At 46.7% G+C, this 18,478-nt stretch overlaps 2 protein-coding genes and 2 non-coding genes across 6 annotated transcripts in view; 2 read left to right on the plus strand and 2 right to left on the minus strand.

Moving 5' to 3' along the window:
• Positions 1-1,203: 1,203 nt before the first annotated feature.
• Positions 1,204-5,421, plus strand: LOC144147109 (uncharacterized). 2 transcript variants are annotated; one of them, XM_077679177.1, is made up of 3 exons: positions 1,204-2,759; positions 3,856-3,947; positions 4,435-5,421. In XM_077679177.1, the coding sequence occupies exons 1-3, from the start codon at positions 1,425-1,427 to the stop codon at positions 4,475-4,477; spliced, it is 1,470 nt and encodes a 489-aa protein (XP_077535303.1). In that variant the 5' UTR covers positions 1,204-1,424; the 3' UTR covers positions 4,478-5,421. The 2 variants fall into 2 exon arrangements, with proteins under 2 accessions (XP_077535303.1, XP_077535301.1); XM_077679175.1 differs by having other exon boundaries at positions 4,724-5,421.
• Positions 5,422-7,080: 1,659 nt separating this feature from the next.
• Positions 7,081-7,153, minus strand: Trnak-cuu (transfer RNA lysine (anticodon CUU)). Its single transcript has one exon. It is a non-coding gene; the product is annotated as a tRNA-Lys (tRNA).
• A 1,035-nt stretch (positions 7,154-8,188) lies between these two features.
• Trnaa-agc (transfer RNA alanine (anticodon AGC)) lies at positions 8,189-8,261 on the plus strand. The gene has a single exon. It is a non-coding gene; the product is annotated as a tRNA-Ala (tRNA).
• A 3,400-nt stretch (positions 8,262-11,661) lies between these two features.
• The window catches only part of Spin (lysolipid transporter protein spinster), a 67,252-nt gene continuing 60,435 nt past the window's right edge, over positions 11,662-18,478 (minus strand). For both annotated transcript variants that reach the window (XM_077679179.1, XM_077679180.1), the window contains one exon: positions 11,662-12,943. In XM_077679179.1, the coding sequence (XP_077535305.1) occupies positions 12,846-12,943 (98 nt within the window). In that variant the 3' untranslated portion in view covers positions 11,662-12,845. The remainder of the gene's footprint in view (positions 12,944-18,478) is intronic.

An 18,478-nucleotide genomic window follows, 5' to 3' on the forward strand; every position in this document is an offset into this window, starting at 1 on the left:
TTGATACAGCACCATATTTTTGCACCAGAGTGGAAAAAAAATGATAAAATCATAAAACCAAAGAACCTATTTGTTACGCAAGGCTGTTTAGTGAGCCGGAAGTAAGCGCGGTTCACAAGCTGGAACTTCGAATTTTCTGGGAGTGGTGACTACGCCGATCGTGCAACGTAGGTCCTTTCAAAGAAATATTAAAAAAAAAACCTCGAGAAATAAAATGCACAGAGCCATTCCACATTGAGAAGACGGAAGTTCAGCGAAGGTAGCGGTCAGGTGAAATTTGTTATGTTGGGATTTAGCTACATTGGGGATTTTCTATATTGGATACCCGTTTTCTACATCACAGACTAAGGACACACACGAGTGTTGGGTAGAGACAGTGACGTTTTATGTTAGGACACGCACGAGTGTTGGGTAGAGACAATGACGTTTAATGTTAGCAGAGCTAAGCCAGTCCACCGCAGACTCAAGTGCGCCTCACAGGTGGCCGCCAAGTGCGCGGCATTGCTCAATGGCAGGGTTAGGGTGCCTCGATGCACACGTACCCTAGGCAGGGCGCGATACAGGCGCCGCGCGTGGCGAGCAGCGGCAACGGAGAGGAGTATAAAGGGGGGCTGGAACCATACTCACTCCGTCGATGATCATGCGTCACTGCGCAACAAGCAATGTGGGAAACCCAGCTTACAAAGACCAAGTTTACACTGATGTCTTTAAAGTCGGCTTCAACTCTAAACACAAATACAGCATTTTTGGGGGACAATGCCAAACATCCTGTATCAAATTATGGAGGCCCTAGGACCTGTTCTTGAATTCTTTCGAGGAATTTATGAATTTAAGTCGTAATTTATGAATGTATGTTAGAATTTAGTTGAAGGTTAGGAGGAGGAGGAAATTTATTGGGTCCAAAGGGGAGGCCTATTCAGGCCTGTGGCGCCCTAAAGACATAGACGACGGACAAGATGCCTTGCTCTTGGCGGCGTCTTCGGCCATTTGGACGGCCCACAGCTGAATGTCAGGGGTTTAGCGGTGTAGCACGGTCTCCCATTGCTCCTTACCATAGTAACTATAGTAAGCTTGAGCAATGGGAGACCGTGCTACACAGCGCGCTACACAGCGTGCTCCACACCCCATTATCGAGAGACAAGGCCGGGGCACTCATATATATAGCATGTGAACCAAGCTTGTTGTATCGTATGTGATGTACCTTGCATGCGCGGAAAGTGATTGTAGCGGTTATAGATACGCATGTGCATCTGGAGAGCGCTTGCCCCCTCTCCCGCTATCTGTATAAATAACCGACGCGCAATAAACTGTTGTTCTTTTCCCTCCTGCACCCGGCTCGTCATGAATCGTATGCATGGTGTCAGAAGTGGGTCGCGTTAACGCCTACATCTTGGAACGCCGAAACCGACGACAGAAACCTCGGAATGGATTCACTGCGGCCGCCGGATGCACTACGCCTCAAAGGGGACGTCGGAAAGAACTGGCAGCTGTTCAAACAGAAGTTCCAGCTCTTCTTGACGGCCACAGAGACAGCCCCGACACCGCGGCCAGAGGCAACGAAGACAGCGCTACTGCTGACAGCCGCAGGTGACGAAGCGATTGAGGTATTTAACACTTTCTCTTTTGCTAAAGGGGAGTGTGATACCGACTACGCGACGGTGCTGAAAAAATTCGACGAGTACTTCAAGACCCAAAGCAACGAAATTTACGAACGGTACTTATTCAGGAAGCGGGTGCAGGAGCAGGGTGAAGAGTTCGAGCATTTTTTGCGTGACTTGAAGACACAAGCACGGCTATGCAACTTTGGTGGGCTACTTGAATCCATGATTAGAGACCAGATTGTGTTTGGTACGAATGATGAAAAAGTCAGGGAAAAGTTGTTAAGGGATAACGAACTGACTCTTGCGAAAGCCGAACAAATTTGCAAGGCAGCCGAAGCAACAGCGGCACACAAAGAAGAATGGAAGCGAGACCACAAACAAGTTGACCCGATCCGGAAGACCAGCTCAGTCCCTCATTTGGAACAGCCAAACTACAGCTGTCAAAGATGCGGCCGGCGGCACGCACCGCGAAACTGTCCGGCATTTGGGCGCACCTGTCGCAAATGTCAGCGAAAAAACCACTTTGCTGTCTGCTGTAAATCCGATAATCGGGTCAATGAGCTCACTAGGACAGAAGAATTTGACATATTGGATGTAGCTGTCAAGAGCAAGGTGGGCGAGCGCGACTGGGTTGAGCGAGCAAAAGTTGGAAACTCGTCGGTACGACTGAAAATCGACACAGGATCGCAAGCTAACATCCTTCCCTTCGGTATCTTCACTAAAATGCAGCCAAAACCACCACTAACGCACAGTCGTGCAACCTTGCGGTCCTTCGGCGGGAACGAAATCGAACACTTTGGCACCATAACAGCAAAGGTAGAAGTCAACAGTCATACCGCTATCCTGCAATTTTTCATCGTTAGGAAAGGACAAGCAATACTCGGACTGCAAGCATGCGAGCACCTCAAGCTTTTCTCTCGGAAAGTGCACAGCATTACGGAGGGCTCGTCAGAGCATGTGGTGGACAAATTTCGTCATCTCTTCAGTGGTACGGGCTGCGTCCAGCGTCCGTACCACATGGTTCTCCGGGATGGTGCCGTTCCGGTCGTCCAAAACGCGAGACGTGTTCCTCTAGCCCTGCAGAGGCCACTGCGGGAGGAGCTGCAACGCATGGAGCAGGGAGGCATCATCGTCAAAGTTACGGAGCCCACCGATTGGGTAAGCCCTGTTGTCACAGTGCGTAAGAAAGATGGGAAACTTAGGATATGCATGGATCCAAGAAAAATAAATGAATGCATCAAAAGGGAGCACTACCAAATGCCTACGCGCGAAGACATCGAGGCCGAACTAGCTGACGCAACCGTTTTTACACGCCTCGATGCAAATGCTGGCTTCCACCAAATACCCCTGGACGAAGAAACTTCTAGAATTTGCACCTTTGCAACACCGTTCGGACGGTACCGCTTTTTGCGGTTACCATTCGGCATTTCCTCGGCATCAGAGGTGTTTCAAAAGATTCTAAACGAAATCTTCGAAGATCAGCCCGGTGTTAGAGCGTATGTCGACGACATACTCATCTGGGGCAGATCGAGAAAAGAACACGATAAACGACTAGGGTCCGCCCTAGAAGCGGCAGAACGCGCCGGGCTAACTTTCAATGAAGCGAAGTGCACGATCGGCGTCGATAAGATTGAGTTCTTAGGGGATGTGATAAGCAGCGAAGGCGTAAGGCCAAGCCCCTCCCTCATACAATGTATGACTCAACTGCCAGAGCCGAAAGACAAGCATGCAGTGCAGCGGATGCTTGGCGTGGTAAATTACTTCAACAAGTTTTTGCCCGCTCTAGCGCAGAAAACGCAGTTACTGCGAAATCTGCTGAAGCAGGACACTGAATTTGAGTGGACTGCGAACCATGCCAAAGAATGGAAGCAGCTATGCGACAGCATGACCAACCAGCCGCTACTAGCACTCTTCGATCCGATAAAGGACACAAAAATATCGTGTGATGCTTCACAAAACGGATTGGGTGCTGCGTTACTACAGTATCACAACACTTGGAAGCCGGTTGCGTACGCGTCTAAAGCGCTCACTGAAACCCAGCAGAGATATTCGCAAATAGAAAAGGAAGCGATGGCTATTGTGTATGGGTTGGAAAGATTTAATCATTTCACATATGGTCGTAAGATCATCGTAGAGACTGACCACCGGCCGTTACTTGCAATATCCCAGAAACCAATTGGTGATATGCCACCAAGGCTGCAAAGGTTCTTTTTGCGATTGCTGCGTTACGACACTACGATGGTATTTGTTCCAGGGAAGCACCTTTTCCTGGCCGATATGCTGTCCCGGGCTTCCATCAACGGCGGGAAAGACTACATCGACAGCGAAGACGTTGAAGTCCATGCCGTGAGTGTGCTTTCGTCTCGCGTCAGTCAAGAAACCCTGAAACGTCTAGCGACAGAAACCAGAAAGGATGAATACCTAAATAAGGTCCTTAAAATGGTCTCCGAAGGCGGAAAGGTCGAAGGCCAGCTGAAACCGGTTAACTCGGAGCTCTCGCAAGTACAAGGCATACTTCTAAAGGGCTGCAAGATTGTGATACCCGCCAGCATGAAGCGGGAAATGCTAGAAAAAATTCACCAGGGGCATTTGGGTATAAACAAATGCAAGGCAAGAGCGAGGGAAACTCTTTTCTGGCCTGGAATGAATAGCGACATTGAAACTTTCGTGCAAAAGTGCGATGTGTGCAGAAAGTACGCGTACAGTCAGCCACGTGAGCCGCTGCTAATGCGCACAGTGCCTGATCAAGCGTGGTGCCGAGTAGGCATTGATATTTTTCATTACGGTGGCAAGCCTTATTTATGCATATATGATTCTCTCTCCAACTTCCCAGAAGTGGAACTACTCAAGGATGCATCGGCGAGCACCGTTATTGATGTCACCAGCGCCATTTTCGCAAGGTACGGCATACCTATGGAGGTATGTTCGGACAATGGCCCACCCTTCTCGAGCCACAAATTTCAAGCCTTTGCTCGAGAATACGATTTCCGGCACACAACATCTAGTCCTCGATACCCCCAATCGAATGGCCTGGCCGAAAAGGGGGTGCAAGTGGTAAAACGCATATTGAAGAAAACTGCTGAAACTAAGCAAGATTTCTGGCTTGGCTTGCTCGCTTACAGGACAACCCCACTGGAAGGAGGAGCGTCACCAGCCGAGATCCTGCAGGGAAGGAAGCTACGAACGACTCTACCAGACTTCCAAGGTGGTCCCGCAGTAAACATCGCCAAGCATCGGCAGACAAGCGACAACAGGCAAACACTACGACCGCTAAGCGAAGGGGACGTGGTGCGCGTGAAAAAGCATTTTTGGGATACAAAAGCACGAGTGCTACAACGGCGTGCGGAGCCAAGGTCCTTCGACATCATCACGGAAGAAGGAAAGCTTCTGCGTCGAAATCGAAGCCACTTGATGCGGACGAAAGAAGCATACAGGCGCGAACCAGCAGACGACACTGAAGACGACAGCGATGCCCCATCCGAAGAAAGCGTAACGGCGCAAGAGGACCCGGTTGTCGTGTCAAGTGAAAATAGAATATCCGGTGCACCGGTATTAAGACCACAGAGACAACGGGGGCCCCCGCGACGCTTAGCATACGACAGAAACTTTGAGCAGATTGCTTAAGCTAAGCTGCTGCTGTTTTTTAGTTTACATTCTTTGTTTGTTTTGAAAGAAGAAAGATGTATCGTATGTGATGTACCTTGCATGCGCGGAAAGTGATTGTAGCGGTTATAGATACGCATGTGCATCTGGAGAGCGCTTGCCCCCTCTCCCGCTATCTGTATAAATAACCGACGCGCAATAAACTGTTGTTCTTTTCCCTCCTGCACCCGGCTCGTCATGAATCGTATGCACTTGTGAGCTCGCGGCAGTGTTTACATCCGCCGTCGTGTGTTGTAGGATGGAAGTGCCGCTAGAGGAGTCTGTTAGGATGCCTGTGCATCCGGAGACGTCTCCACGTAATTTCTCTTTAGCGTTGGCAGCAGTCATCTTTGAGACACTACAGTTAATCGATATTACGAAGTTGACAAAATTTTGCAATTTTTTGGTACATGCACGTTTCGAGTCAAGGCTAGAGCGAACGAAGAAGAAACGAAAGCAAAATGCTAGACATCAGTGACAATGAACACACCCTTGGAAGATTTATTCCACATTGAAAAACGGCGTGAATCGTGATTTCCACCTGCTACTTTCCCACGAGCTGAGGCATTACACGGCCCTCCAAAGAAGCAAAGTCACTCACCCCCATATTCAAGAGGGTAATTTATCACTTTTGCCTGTTGATCGACACTCTTCGGTGTGTTAACGCGTTTCAAGAACCAAACTTTGCTGAAAGAACGCCTTTTCGCGAACTTGATGCTCTTTTCCGCACTCAAAATCGGTCAGACGGTGCTAAGTGGGATACTGGGATACCGGGCGGTGACGTTCTTGGTTCTCGCCGGCGGAGACGGCATCTAAAATTGCGAGCCTGTCTTGACAAGACAAAACTTTTCGTTTTCGAGCAGCAGAATTCGTCACCGTAGAACCGACACCACACACAGCAGTGGAGACGAGCGCCTACGCGACGGTAGGCAGGCCTAACGCCTAATGCCTTTATCCCTCCGATTTTCAAAAACAGTGCAAAAAAAAAAAAAAAACATTCAACTCATCAGCGTAGCGAATTCGTTATATAAAGTTTAACCATCGCAACGCCTTCGTTAGTTGTCGCAAACACATTGGCTTCAATGGGGCTGGCAATGGGGAACTGAAAAGCTTCGTTAAATCCAGGAATTCGTTCCATAGAGTTTCGTTACATCCATGTTTGACTGTACATAGTACAGCTATTCGATTTACAGTCTCGGGCTTACCGCGAATATTCCGCGGGTAGTCCGAGGATTCCCCATGCCACGAATGCCGGGCTGCTCTCAGGGAGTCCGCGTACAGTCTGGGGCTGTAAATCGAATAGCCGCGGTATCACGCACATACGTACATTTGTTTTGACTCTGTTGATCCTGAAAATGGCGCCTATTGATTAATAATCTATTCAAAACGCATTGTATAAGCTCGAGGTCTGTCTTTTTTTTTCTCTCTCTCTCTCTCTCTCTCTCTTGTAAATGCTGCTATTATTAACTACTGTACTCAAGAGGCATATCCAAAGGATTTGATCGACGCATAATCTTGAGGTTAAATGATTTTTTGAACGGTACGACTTTGGTAGTGACCGCGCGATACCAGCTGATGTCGTAAATACATGGAAAGTTCGCTTGAACAAGAAGCACGTGTTAGGGCATTCTGTTAATAATTTTCTCTTCATGAAATTAATAAATTTCATGAAGAGATATAGATATTGTGACCTGTGCACACATTCTTACGTCAAATCGATATTAGGTGTCCGCTGTTGTTGCGCTTTGCTTGCGACACTTCACAAGAAAACGTAAAACTTTTCGTCTTTTACGTCAAGAAAGTCAAGCATCACATGCACAAAAAAAAAAAAAAAATCCGCCCAACGTGGGGCTCGAACCCACGACCCTGAGATTAAGAGTCTCATGCTCTACCGACTGAGCTAGCCGGGCGATGGCGACCACAACCGAAAAGTTCCATCCGGATATTGGTGAAAGAGTGGCGACGTTGTGACGAACGTTTTTAGATTGTGCCGAGGCCATGGAGCAACGGTAAAGTGGCCAAACGTCGCGGTTTAGGCGGGACATGTCCCAGTTTTGCGACTGCGGTCCCGCTGTCCTAGCAGCCTGCTTGTGGGACGGTACGTGTTTTGTCCCGGCTTCGGACGAAAGAATGGATGACTGATATCAAGCCCTGTGTCACGATTGAAGGATGAAAAGCTGGAGGAATGGAAGAGCCAAAAGAAACCGTTTGAGGAACTCTAAGAACGCAGCGCAGACGACGGGACTAAGCAAGATAGCACGCACAACACAGAATTGTGTGTCACATCTTTAGTCCCAACGTCTGAGCCGTTTTCTTGAAGTTACAGGTACCGACAAGCCGTCCAGCACACCCTTTTGTGTTTGAGGAACGGTTGCGTGCACATATGCTAGCATTTCATTTCGAGCCTTCCAACAATATCAAGACAATAGTCGAGTACGCTATGTGCTTGCCAGGCACAAACGCACCAGTGCCAGAGGAGAGGGAAGGGAAACGCACCAGCTACGGGCCAGGAAGACCAGGAGGGCCGCATGGTGCAGTTGTAGTAATGCTAAGTGCAATTTGTAATGAAGCTATGTGCCACGTTCTTCTCGATCCTTACCGCTGTGTCCGGCTTTGGGAGCCCATGCGACCCTGCACACGCAAAAAGCTAGCTGCCCGCGTAGACTCGCACCACTGCAGTGTAGCATTTACAGGACACGCCTCTTGCCTCCCACGTATCATTGAAGGCAAAAAAAGGCCATAAAGGTACATAAAGCAGCACTGCTACCATTGTCTGTGAGCCTATCGCGCGTCCGCCTCGGGATATTATTGAACTCATTCAACTACCTGCATTATCAGAGAGTGTGGGATGTTGTGGTTGTGGGGTGAAAGCCAATCTCTCGGCTTTATGTCAAATGGCGAGAAGTGCGTAATAAGTACAAGCGATTTTCGCTCATTGCACCGTTGGGGGTGTAGCTCAGATGGTAGAGCGCTCGCTTAGCATGCGAGAGGTACGGGGATCGATACCCCGCACCTCCACTTTTTTTTTTTTTTTTTTTCTTCTGTTCACATCAGGCTGCCCTAGGGTATCGGCCAGGTTTATGCCGCTACGCCATCCGATTTCCGGTATAACACCAACAAATAGCAACGGCGCGTAAATAAGCCTATGTGCACGACATTTGTAAATGGTCGTCGCCAAAGTGATGGTAAAAAAAGCTGCAGAGATCACAAACGTGTATGTCTTATGGTACGAGACGCGATTGCAGTAGTTTCTTGTCGAGGGAAAAGTTTTGGATCAGAGCTGGTGCATTCACCATTCATGCACATGCTCTCCAAGCCCTGAAGGTCACTTGAAACAGCGATCAGGGCCTCATTCACTTGGCTGCAACAGAAGCAGACGCCTGCTTTCACGCCTCAAATGAAAAGCTCTCATCAGCCATAAATGCCTTTTGGCTTTTTTTTTTTTTCGTTTTCCTTCTCTTTTTGCCGCATTGTTAGGGTTGCGATCCTTGCCGCCACTTCGTGTTTTATTCATTGTATAATGCAGTGCTGTGGTACTTCACATCCCAATAAACCACTACTCCATGTGTGTTCTGTACTGGCCTGTTCCTGCACTCCTGCCGTAGGCCTGATAAGGGACTGCAGCATGTGCAAATAAATAAAGCTCATCAAAAGGTGTGTGCGATATTCCTCCACCAGGCTTACATAGAGACCGCACTCAATGGGTTGGCCTATGTCGATTACAGGTGGCGCGAGAAGCTCACTGGCAATTCACCGCTCCCCATTTGCCTGCGATGCGAACATGTCAACCCAAAATTTCACATGCCCACTCAAACAGGTGGCTAATTATGATGATAGCTGCCACGAGGGGCTCATTACCAATTCCCGAATTTAGATCACGAAACGTCAACATGTCAATTCCCACAATACTTGCCAAACCAACACTTTACCTAGGTCTACTAATGATGACAGCAGCGTTTAAGGGCTCATGGCCGATTCAACGATCGCTCATTAGCAGCAATGCCAACTACCCTATTTATTCGATAACAGGGCGGCCACGATTATAAGGCGAGGATGCAGTTTGGAGAGTCAAGAAAATCGCCATACCTATACATTTATACTGAGCTCCAAATATAAGACAGGGGTATGACATTAAGGCTAGAAATTTTGAAAAAAAAAAAAAAACCTTGCCTTACACTCGTATAAATACGTACGGTATCCACCCACGCACATGCTTTCAAAACTCAAAGAAATGGGATACTCACGTATTCTTCCACCGCAAGATAAAAATTTGGTGTCCCCATATTCGTCTTTTTTTCCTTTTTACTGCCCTGACAAAAATTAGGCTCTAATGATACATGCTGGTCTATGGACATGCTGTGCTTTTTTGCACCATGAAATACCATCCCCATAGAAAGCAATCAAGGCACTGGAAAAACAACCCACGTTTCACCTTGCGACAGCGCATATCAAAAAAGACTTTTCAAACTCGCACATCACTCCTCCTTATCAAATAAGGAAGAAAAGAAGATGCAGAACTGAACTCCTGCTGGCTAAGGAATTTATTATTTGAGAATTTGAACTTATCGCTGGCTGTACAAGAAACTGACAAATTGGAGGGTTATCTTTTCTTTAAAAGACAAAATACAAGTTCGTTTTATTCGAAAGATTTTGTTTTATAGTGCCGCAAGCGCTTGTCCGGAAGCAAACGATGCTTTATTCACTGCAAAATTAATGAATTTAAGCTAAAATTCTGATTGCTGTGCCAAAACGTGTGTCTGAAAGCCGTTTGCAATGACATCATAAGAACAGGTCTTTCAGCTAAACTTGGTGTGAAGCGGAGACCTGTTTACCGTTAGTCAACCTAGATGGCGCCACCATACTGCAAAGGGCCGTTTTCTGCCTTTGCTTTATCTTTGACCATATTTGTACCTGGCTTAATTTTGTGCAGGGAGGAAATAATCGTTTCAAGAAACATGATGCTCGCTCGACAAATATGGTCCCATAAGACACCGTTGTTGGCACCAATCGGCCAGTGCCATCCAAGACAACCCCAAAGAGCCGCAGTGCTGTGCAGCTAAAACAAGCATAGTGCGCGCAGTACCAACAGCAGTACGCATCGGTACTTCTATGTTTACGTGTGCTTTTGTAACTTCCACTGTTTATCCCCCCATTCTTACTGCTATAAAAGGAATGCGCCTCAAATTTAAACGCAAATAGCTCCTTCGGCCAGCTTATAAGCTCTGCCTAATTTGTGCGTTTTTGCCAGCCTCAGCCAATTGCAGAGCTGGCACGTATGACATCATAGGTTCTGTTGTGGGAAATGAGCTGGTGAGTCGCATGGCCATCCCCTTTTTTTCTAATTATATACTGTATTTACTTGCATAATGATCACACTCTCGTAATGATCGCACCCTTAAAGTTCGCTATCCAAATACGACTTTTATTTCCCACGCTATGATCGCACCCTGAACTTGTCGCAGCCATGTGTAGTATGTGTGCCAAGTTTGATGACGATGGTCGTGCTTACCTTAGTTTCCTCCTCTTTCAAAGCGGACATGGCTACGTTATTGCCGCGGACTTGATGATATTAGCGATATCAGCAAGCATGAGTTCATTATTGGTGCGGAAGAAACTCTTACTAAATGCGCATAATGTACTCACAACACATATAAAAAACGCACTCAGCATGCTATGTCGGCAGCCGTGTCTTGATGTCCCACACTGTGACAGCAGCAGCCACTTATTGGCCGACCTGTTCTCACCTCGCAGCAAACTCGTTCCGGCGCGTTGCGTAATGAAAACACTGCATTTTGCATCACTCGGTGGTCATTCGGTGGTCAGTGGAGTTTTTATTATGCTTTTATTTATGTTTATTATGTTCATGAGAACTATCATAAACATTCTGACCTGCAACTTGCGTTTTCTGCACTCAAATTTCTTTCGCGAAAAATTTACCTCGTGTAATGATCGCACCCCTGAATTTGCTGGAAAAAAAAAGTGCAATCGTTACGTGAGTAAATACGGTAGCTTATTTGAGCAAAGTTTTTGTAAGGAATGGTGTCAGTATGATTCAAACGAGGCAATCTTTCGAATGAATCAAACTTGTATTTTGTCTGCATGGCCCCTTTAAGGGTCACTAGATGCATGAACAGAGTTTTACACGATAACTCTCACACAAACCATAATTTATTCCGACGTGTGCACAAGCAACCCAGCGAAAAGGATAAGTTGCGCATCACTTACGAGATTGTGTGTCAACTACAAGAGAGGTTGCTTTCACATTTGAGAACCCCACTTATGATCGTTCCAAGACTGGGCTTTACAGTCCCCAAGCGCCCCCCACAGCCTCGATTGGAGGCACCGGTTATGTATGCAGGCTGGCACAACACTGCTCCTGTGCTGTTGGTGGTGGCGCTACAAGACAAAATGCAGGGCGTGACTTATGAAAACCATTTTATTCTTAAGTGTAGAATTTCCAAAAACAATGCATCAACACAAAGCTATCAAACGTGTCAGTCATAGTCCTTCGTACACAATAAATACATCATAAGGACATTCTAACATCATGAGGTCATTATAACTCCCTCCCAAGAAGATAAGGAGTGCATGTGTGTAAATACCCACATGTTAAGAGAACAGCATTGAACATTCTTCAACGTGTCAACAGAAATCGCAATCTCACATAAGGCGACAAAAGAGAGGCATCCAATGCACACAACTTTTACAACTTAGGACTGAGGGCGCTTTCATGTTTGGCTATTAAATCTCTATCCAGAAATATTTGCACTCCAGCCGAATCCCTGACAAAAGAGGTTACACAATTCGCATAAATGTCAATTAGGCAAGCATCCCAACACATTCGCAAGAACATTTTTCTGCACGATACACTCAGAGCGATTCAAAGTGAGGACACCAAATGTTGCGATCCCAAGAACACTAAACTGTTCGTACAGAATGCAACGTACAGTCTCGCACAAAACAATCAACGGTTAATTTCCAAACTGAGACACTTAATCCACACAGACAGTGCACCTAATGTCTGGTCCTAATCTGAAGGTGGGCCAGGCGCATTGGTCACCAGCCATCGCGAGGCAAATTCGACAAACTTGTTCTTGCATACCTCGTGTTCAACTAGTCAGGTAACAGCAAATTGTAACAACTTGACACGGATCACACAGCGCATCGGTGCACAAATGCTTGACTAGACGGACCGTTTCGAAAAATCACACAAATTTGTCGGCAACATGAGCCCCCTCTGGTAAGAAAGCACCTGAAGCTGGCCACAAGCAGCTGATTAATGGGAAGGCCATTCCGCAGTCTGTAGAAAAAAGTACACGATACGTCTTATCGACTGCTTTGCTCGTCCTTTGCAGGTAACGCCAATGACTGCCCTCGCCAATGCTACAAGCACTAGCAGACACCATTCCTGTCACCAGTCGCTCTTGCCGTTGAAGGAGAACTTGTGGTCAGGCGATAAAACCCAGCATTTGAGGCAGCCAAAAAGAAATTGTGCACGTCTCGGCGGGAGGCACACACAACTCGCGCTGGAGGCAACGAGAGTCCGTGCTCCTTTCTCGGGGAAACTTGGGCCCGTTCTAGGAAGCCGTTCAGCCTGGCGGATCAGTCCTCGTCCGGAATGAGGCGCACAGTGTCGCCTTGTACCACGCTTGGCAAGGACTGGTCGGCAGCCAACTCGCCACCGGGCATGTCCTGATGGCCTGAAGTGGGGAGGCAGCCATGGTGAGAACCGGGGAACTTGGCCGTGCCCCTAAGGAGCATCACACGGACAGAGGAGCAAACCGGATGCCGCGCAACAAATTTCCAAAACACTAAGCACGAGAGAAAGTGTGAAGAACACCTGCGGATTAATTAGGACAAAGTCATCATCATCATCAACAGCCTATTTATACCCACTGCAGGGCAGGGGCCTCTCCCATAGATCTCCGATTATCCTTGTCCTGTGCCAACTGCGACCAATTTACCCCGCAAACTTCTTGATCTCGTCTGCCCATCTAACTTTCTGCCGCCCCCTGCAACGCTTGCCTTCTCTAGGGATCCACTCTGTTGCCCTTAATGACCAACGGTTATCTTGCCTTCGTGTTACAGGCCCTGCCCACGCCCACTTCTTCTTAATTCCTGCTAATATGTCCTTAATACGCGTTTGTTCCCCGACCCACTCCACTCTCTTCTTGTCCCTTAATGTTACACCTTTCATCTTTCATTTCATTGCTCGCCGAGTCGTCTTCAGTTTAAGTTGAACCCTTTTAGTGAGCCTCCAAGTTTCTGCCCCCTAGGCAAGCACCAAAAGGTGCAACTGTCATATTCTTTCTTCTAATCTGAAGACAAAGTGGATCTGATCAACATCAATGGAGGCAATATTTGATCATGATTTTTCCGCACTCACAAGCAAAACTTCACTTATTAAAACTGAACTCAACTTGAAAAAAAAAAAAAAAATGTGAAACTCGTGATGCAGTTCAGACGGTTACATTAAATTCAATGCACACGAGGTGTACGCCTCATACCGAGGTGTACAACATGGCTGGACAAACAAGCACTGAACAAACGATACAGCAACAAGGATCTCACTAGCCTCACTGGCAGGCAGCCGGCCTTTCAAGGATCTGGTGGTGTGCCCTTAAGACGAGCACTTAAGTGCACAGCACTTAGAAGCCCCGCCTGTAATCGTAGCTCATTTACGGTCGTGCCATCTAGCCACCGCAGTCACGTGGCGTCCTGCACCCACACAGAGGCTTTGAAAAGATAGCCGCCTGTCCCTCGATTCAGCCTTCCGCCCAACAGTTAAGAGGGTACTTGAACAAGAGGTTTACATGGGCAGAACCGTCCGGAACTCCTGGAAGCGCTGGCACTTGTCATACGTGTCCCCACTATTTAGTGCGAAGAAAACTGCAGGTACATTTGATGCAAAATTTGTGTAATTACCCGGCAGCTCCCACGTTCATTTACTAGCTAGGAATGCTCATTCGGAGGGTTTTTACGATGATAAGCGAAACAAAGTGGCAGCAGAACAAAAAACAACGCGTTCGAAACGACACAGAAAGGCTCCAGCACGTGCAAGGTTAAAGCAAGTACAAAAATAACAGAACTCCTGATTGTACTGTTCCAGGCAGAACAACAAACGAAGGGTAAAGGAAAGGATGTGGGCAGTGAAAGGATGCGGGAAAATTGAATGGCACTGAGCAAACCTCTGTCCAATTCATCAAGAGAAGAGTGAGATAGGGAGGGGAGAAGTGCTAGCAAAGAGCGAAGAACCGCTCTATGCAAATCACATGCTCTGCACTTCTCAAAGCTTTCACGTTGAGTGGAATTTCTCCAACTTTTTTTCACTGAGAGCCTCTGCTCACATCAACAGCCAGGCAGCCAGCATGCATGCAGGCAGCCAGACAGACACACACACACACGCACACACGTATGCACATGCACGCACACAACCGCAAAAGAAAATTTCATGCAAGGGTGGTGAAAACACCAAACAATTCCCTGAAGGAAACAGCAGTGCTTCGAGTCAAAATGAAGGACTAACACTAAATATCCCGCAAATTAAAATGCTCTATGCCATTCTAGTGCGGGTGGAAAAGAAAACTTTCACAATGAAGCTAGAATTACGAAGGAAAAAACTATAAATTCAAATTTATTACCACGACAATGTCTACAATGACAAGCTCCAATCCACAAGTCAGTCGTAGCAGTTTACTCTCGAGCTGCCCCTTTTTCGTTCCACAATAAATTGATGCGTCAATATGCTCAAAGTGCATACAGGCTGTTAGACGCACCGCAGTGAAGGGCTCCGGAGCAATTTACACCGCCTTCCGTGCTTTGCAGGCACCCATTGTCGTGTACACAGCTGTCAAAGGTACTCCTTACTGAAAATTGCATCAAGTTGTGTTCCCCACTGATGCCCACGGTTTAGCATTCCTCCCTCAGCAGTGCCCAGACTTATGCTCCAAGCATGCAAAATTCCCTGATACCTTCACCTTGCATCCCATTCAAATATGACCGTCCTTCAGACTGAACTAAAAGTCATCACGACTGTCAAGTGCACACTTGTGCCTTATCTATACTAGCCCCAAGCTCCGAAAAAAGCACATAGCTCAGTATACCTCAGACAAAAGTTACCATACTTATTCAATTATAAGGCGGTCACGATTGTAAGGTGTGGGTACAGTTTGGAGAGTCAAAAAATCGCGATATATACATATATATATATATATATATATATATGTATATATACTGAGCTTTCAATATAAGGCGAGCACTAAACAGCATTGCTCTAAACACCGAAATTTACCTTACAGGAACATGCAGCAAAAGCAAAATTAGTGCCAAAGAATGTAGGACCATGTAATGCCCTGCATTTCCATAAAAATGCAGATTTCGCGGAAGTTTCACCATTAATCGTTGTAACAGTGTAAATGGAGACGACTGGTCGGACCGAATATAGAAAAAAATCGAAAAATTTGGCTGTAAAGAACTCATAATCTAGACAAGCGGCATAAGAATGCTACGCATTATTATAGAATTCTCTGAATTTCTGCAGATTTTTTTTTTTTTTTTTGAAGAAATAGCACGATTTTCTTTTTGTACAAATGAAACTTTTATGAAGGTGAATTTAAATGAAAGTGTCAAGAAATAAAACAAGCGGCCAAAAACCGATGCTGCTGCTCGAGAAAGACAAAACAAAGCTGGGAAAAACAGCCAGAGTAAATAAAATAAGCAAAACACAAAGGTCAGAGCATCCAGAAAGCAATCCGCACAGCAGGGCAGTCATTGGCGATTACCAGCAAAGGCAACGTGCACGTCAGTAGTGCAGAAACGGACAGTTACAACCGTTAACCTGAGACTTTTTATCGCTGCTAAATATGCCCGCTGCTATGGTATTTTGGGAGCAGGGTGCAGACATATGCGAGGCACTCCATTTCATGCTTTGCGAGAGACACATAACACACAAAAAATAAGTAGCCGATGGCACCGTCCTTGAAAGCACAGCCTAAAAATGGGGGGAGTGCAGTAAAATTCACAACCTACCAGGCAGTCGAGGCTGCTCTCTGTGCAAGCTATACGCCTTTTCCTCCGCCATTGCGACATGTTTTTATATCTCGTGTCACCAAGTATGACACTGCTGTCGTTACACACGTACTCAACTATAACAACTGGAGCATTGAGGGCATTGGCAATGTGGGCGGTGCTAACAGGTTCGTCAATCTTCAAGGTGCTACTCCCGGTACAAAAATAGCAGCTCGACGAGAAAAAACTTGTTCGGAAAAAGATACCCTGTGCGACACTAACTATTGTTCTTTTCCAAAGTGATTACGAAAATTAAGGCACTGGTGAGGCTACAGAGGGACCGTGAAGACAACGTACAACTGCGCTCCAATCCCAAGATTACCTCGTCACAGTAACACTCGCGCCAGTTTTAACAACACCAACTTCACTCGCACAAGTTGCTCAGTGAGGAAGAACAAAGAATCTGTAGTGGCTCACCACCTGCTTTACCACACTTCACTTGCGATATTATTTGTTAAATAGGCTGATGCTGATAAAATTAACCGTAATATTGAGGGCCGTTTTGTGGGCTTGCAGCCGGAACTTGCGATGTTTCAAACAAAACAAAACAAAAAAATCCAAGGCCATCTCCACTAACGTGAAACCTGGTGAGGGGTGAAGCCTGCAGTGTATACGCCTCAAGCGCTGCCTGTAGGGGCGCCGCGGGAGTCGTCGCCGGCCCACTCACCACTGTCGCCGTTGCTTTTGAGGCACGTTCGCGATTGATATTTACATATTAATGTGGAGCAGTTACTCCGTTCGCAAATTTGGCGTATTTACGAGAGTGTAAATGCTTATTACTGTGGTACACGATCTTACTGTGGTACATGCGGTCCGCATAAGTGCCAGGTGTGTGTCAGAAGTCGGCGTCACGAAACTGGCATATGTGCATGGAGCTGATTGCAATTCCACTGCCCTGAAATTTACTAACGGTACCTTTGTAAGCAGAGTTCGTTCAGATGCTCATGCTACGGCTATACACTGCGATGTAAATTGGCTTCGTGTGCTTTCGTAATCGAGCGGAGCGCTCATACCTGATAGCCCGCCAGTTGCGCTTCATATCTCGGATATTGATGAACAAACCAATGTGGCATAAATATCACGGACATTCTACGCATTAAGTACGATTAATGATGCAAAATTACATGCGGGAGTCAGCACAAAGAATTTACGGCTGGGTCGTCTTGTCGCGAGGTGAGCTTTCCCAAACAGTCATCGGTTACATATATCCTCCGCTTATATCCGCGGCCGTGACTAAACACTTCTTCGATTCATCATCATATGACACAGGGAGCCTGCAGAATTTAGCACAGAAGTGAAATCAGAGGGCCTTATCAAATACCACACTCTTCTAACGACACCTTTTATCACTTGTGAACTTCGTTAGTTCAAAATATGTGTCTGCAGATCAGCTGTTCGTTAAAGTCGAGAAACAAAATAAAGGTGAATGCGCAGCTTGTGTATGATTACTGAAACGGTCATTCCTTGATTTCGCTCCGCATTTGTACACGACAGTTAAGCGCCCCCCCTCCTCCCCCTCCCTGTCTTGGAAAATATCAGTGCATTTCACATCTAGTTGGTTTAGCAAGTCCTATCTTGCCTTAGACGAACGCCTCTAGGATTTCCAAAGCTGCACTGGGTTTTTTCATTCCCGCACGAGCTATTACATTGCTTCCGGACTTAGCACACCATTTATTTTTCCGTGGTTTCATTAACTCTTTTTGGTCCATGCTATCAGGCGGGAGTGGGCATGTGTTTAATGACCCACAGACTTGGAATATACTTAACATGTTCGCGTGGCCTCTATTCCTATAAAAGGCACAAGTTATTGTCAGGTATTAGGTAATCACCTCATCGAATGATATTTTTGTACGACGTATACATTCAAAACAAGGCCGAATTCGTTGTCCGCGCTGCAAAACTAAACCGACCTCTCACTGTGCCAATATCAGGTCTAAACGAGGCGACAATAGAATTCACTTGCGCCTGACATGTTTGGAGGTGACAGTGGTGATATGCCGCTGCCGTCGCTGACGCCCGTAAGAGCGGCGAAGAAGCGCACAGTACCGTGTCCCGAGTTAGCTCTTGTTGGCGTTCGAGCACTCTAATCAGGACGCAGCTCTTTTTTGAAGTGCCCTAAACATACCATTTGCTTACAGGCATCACCATAACAATATGTTTATGGCGCG

The sequence above is a fragment of the Haemaphysalis longicornis genome, unplaced genomic scaffold, assembly GCF_048455015.1.
Source record: "Haemaphysalis longicornis isolate Haplotype H1 unplaced genomic scaffold, Haemaphysalis longicornis Haplotype H1 scaffold_7, whole genome shotgun sequence".
Classification (NCBI taxonomy): Eukaryota; Metazoa; Arthropoda; class Arachnida; order Ixodida; family Ixodidae; genus Haemaphysalis; species Haemaphysalis longicornis.

Excerpts from the sequence above, each read along its gene's own strand:
- LOC144147109 (XM_077679175.1), top strand. The coding sequence starts at position 1,425 with ATGGATTCACTGCGGCCGCCGGATGCACTACGCCTCAAAGGGGACGTC. Across the intron at positions 2,760-3,855 it reads TTACGGAGCCCACCGATTGG|GGAAGCACCTTTTCCTGGCC; the intron begins GTAAGCCCTGTT and ends TATTTGTTCCAG. Across the intron at positions 3,948-4,723 it reads AAGACGTTGAAGTCCATGCC|GACAACCCCACTGGAAGGAG; the intron begins GTGAGTGTGCTT and ends GCTCGCTTACAG.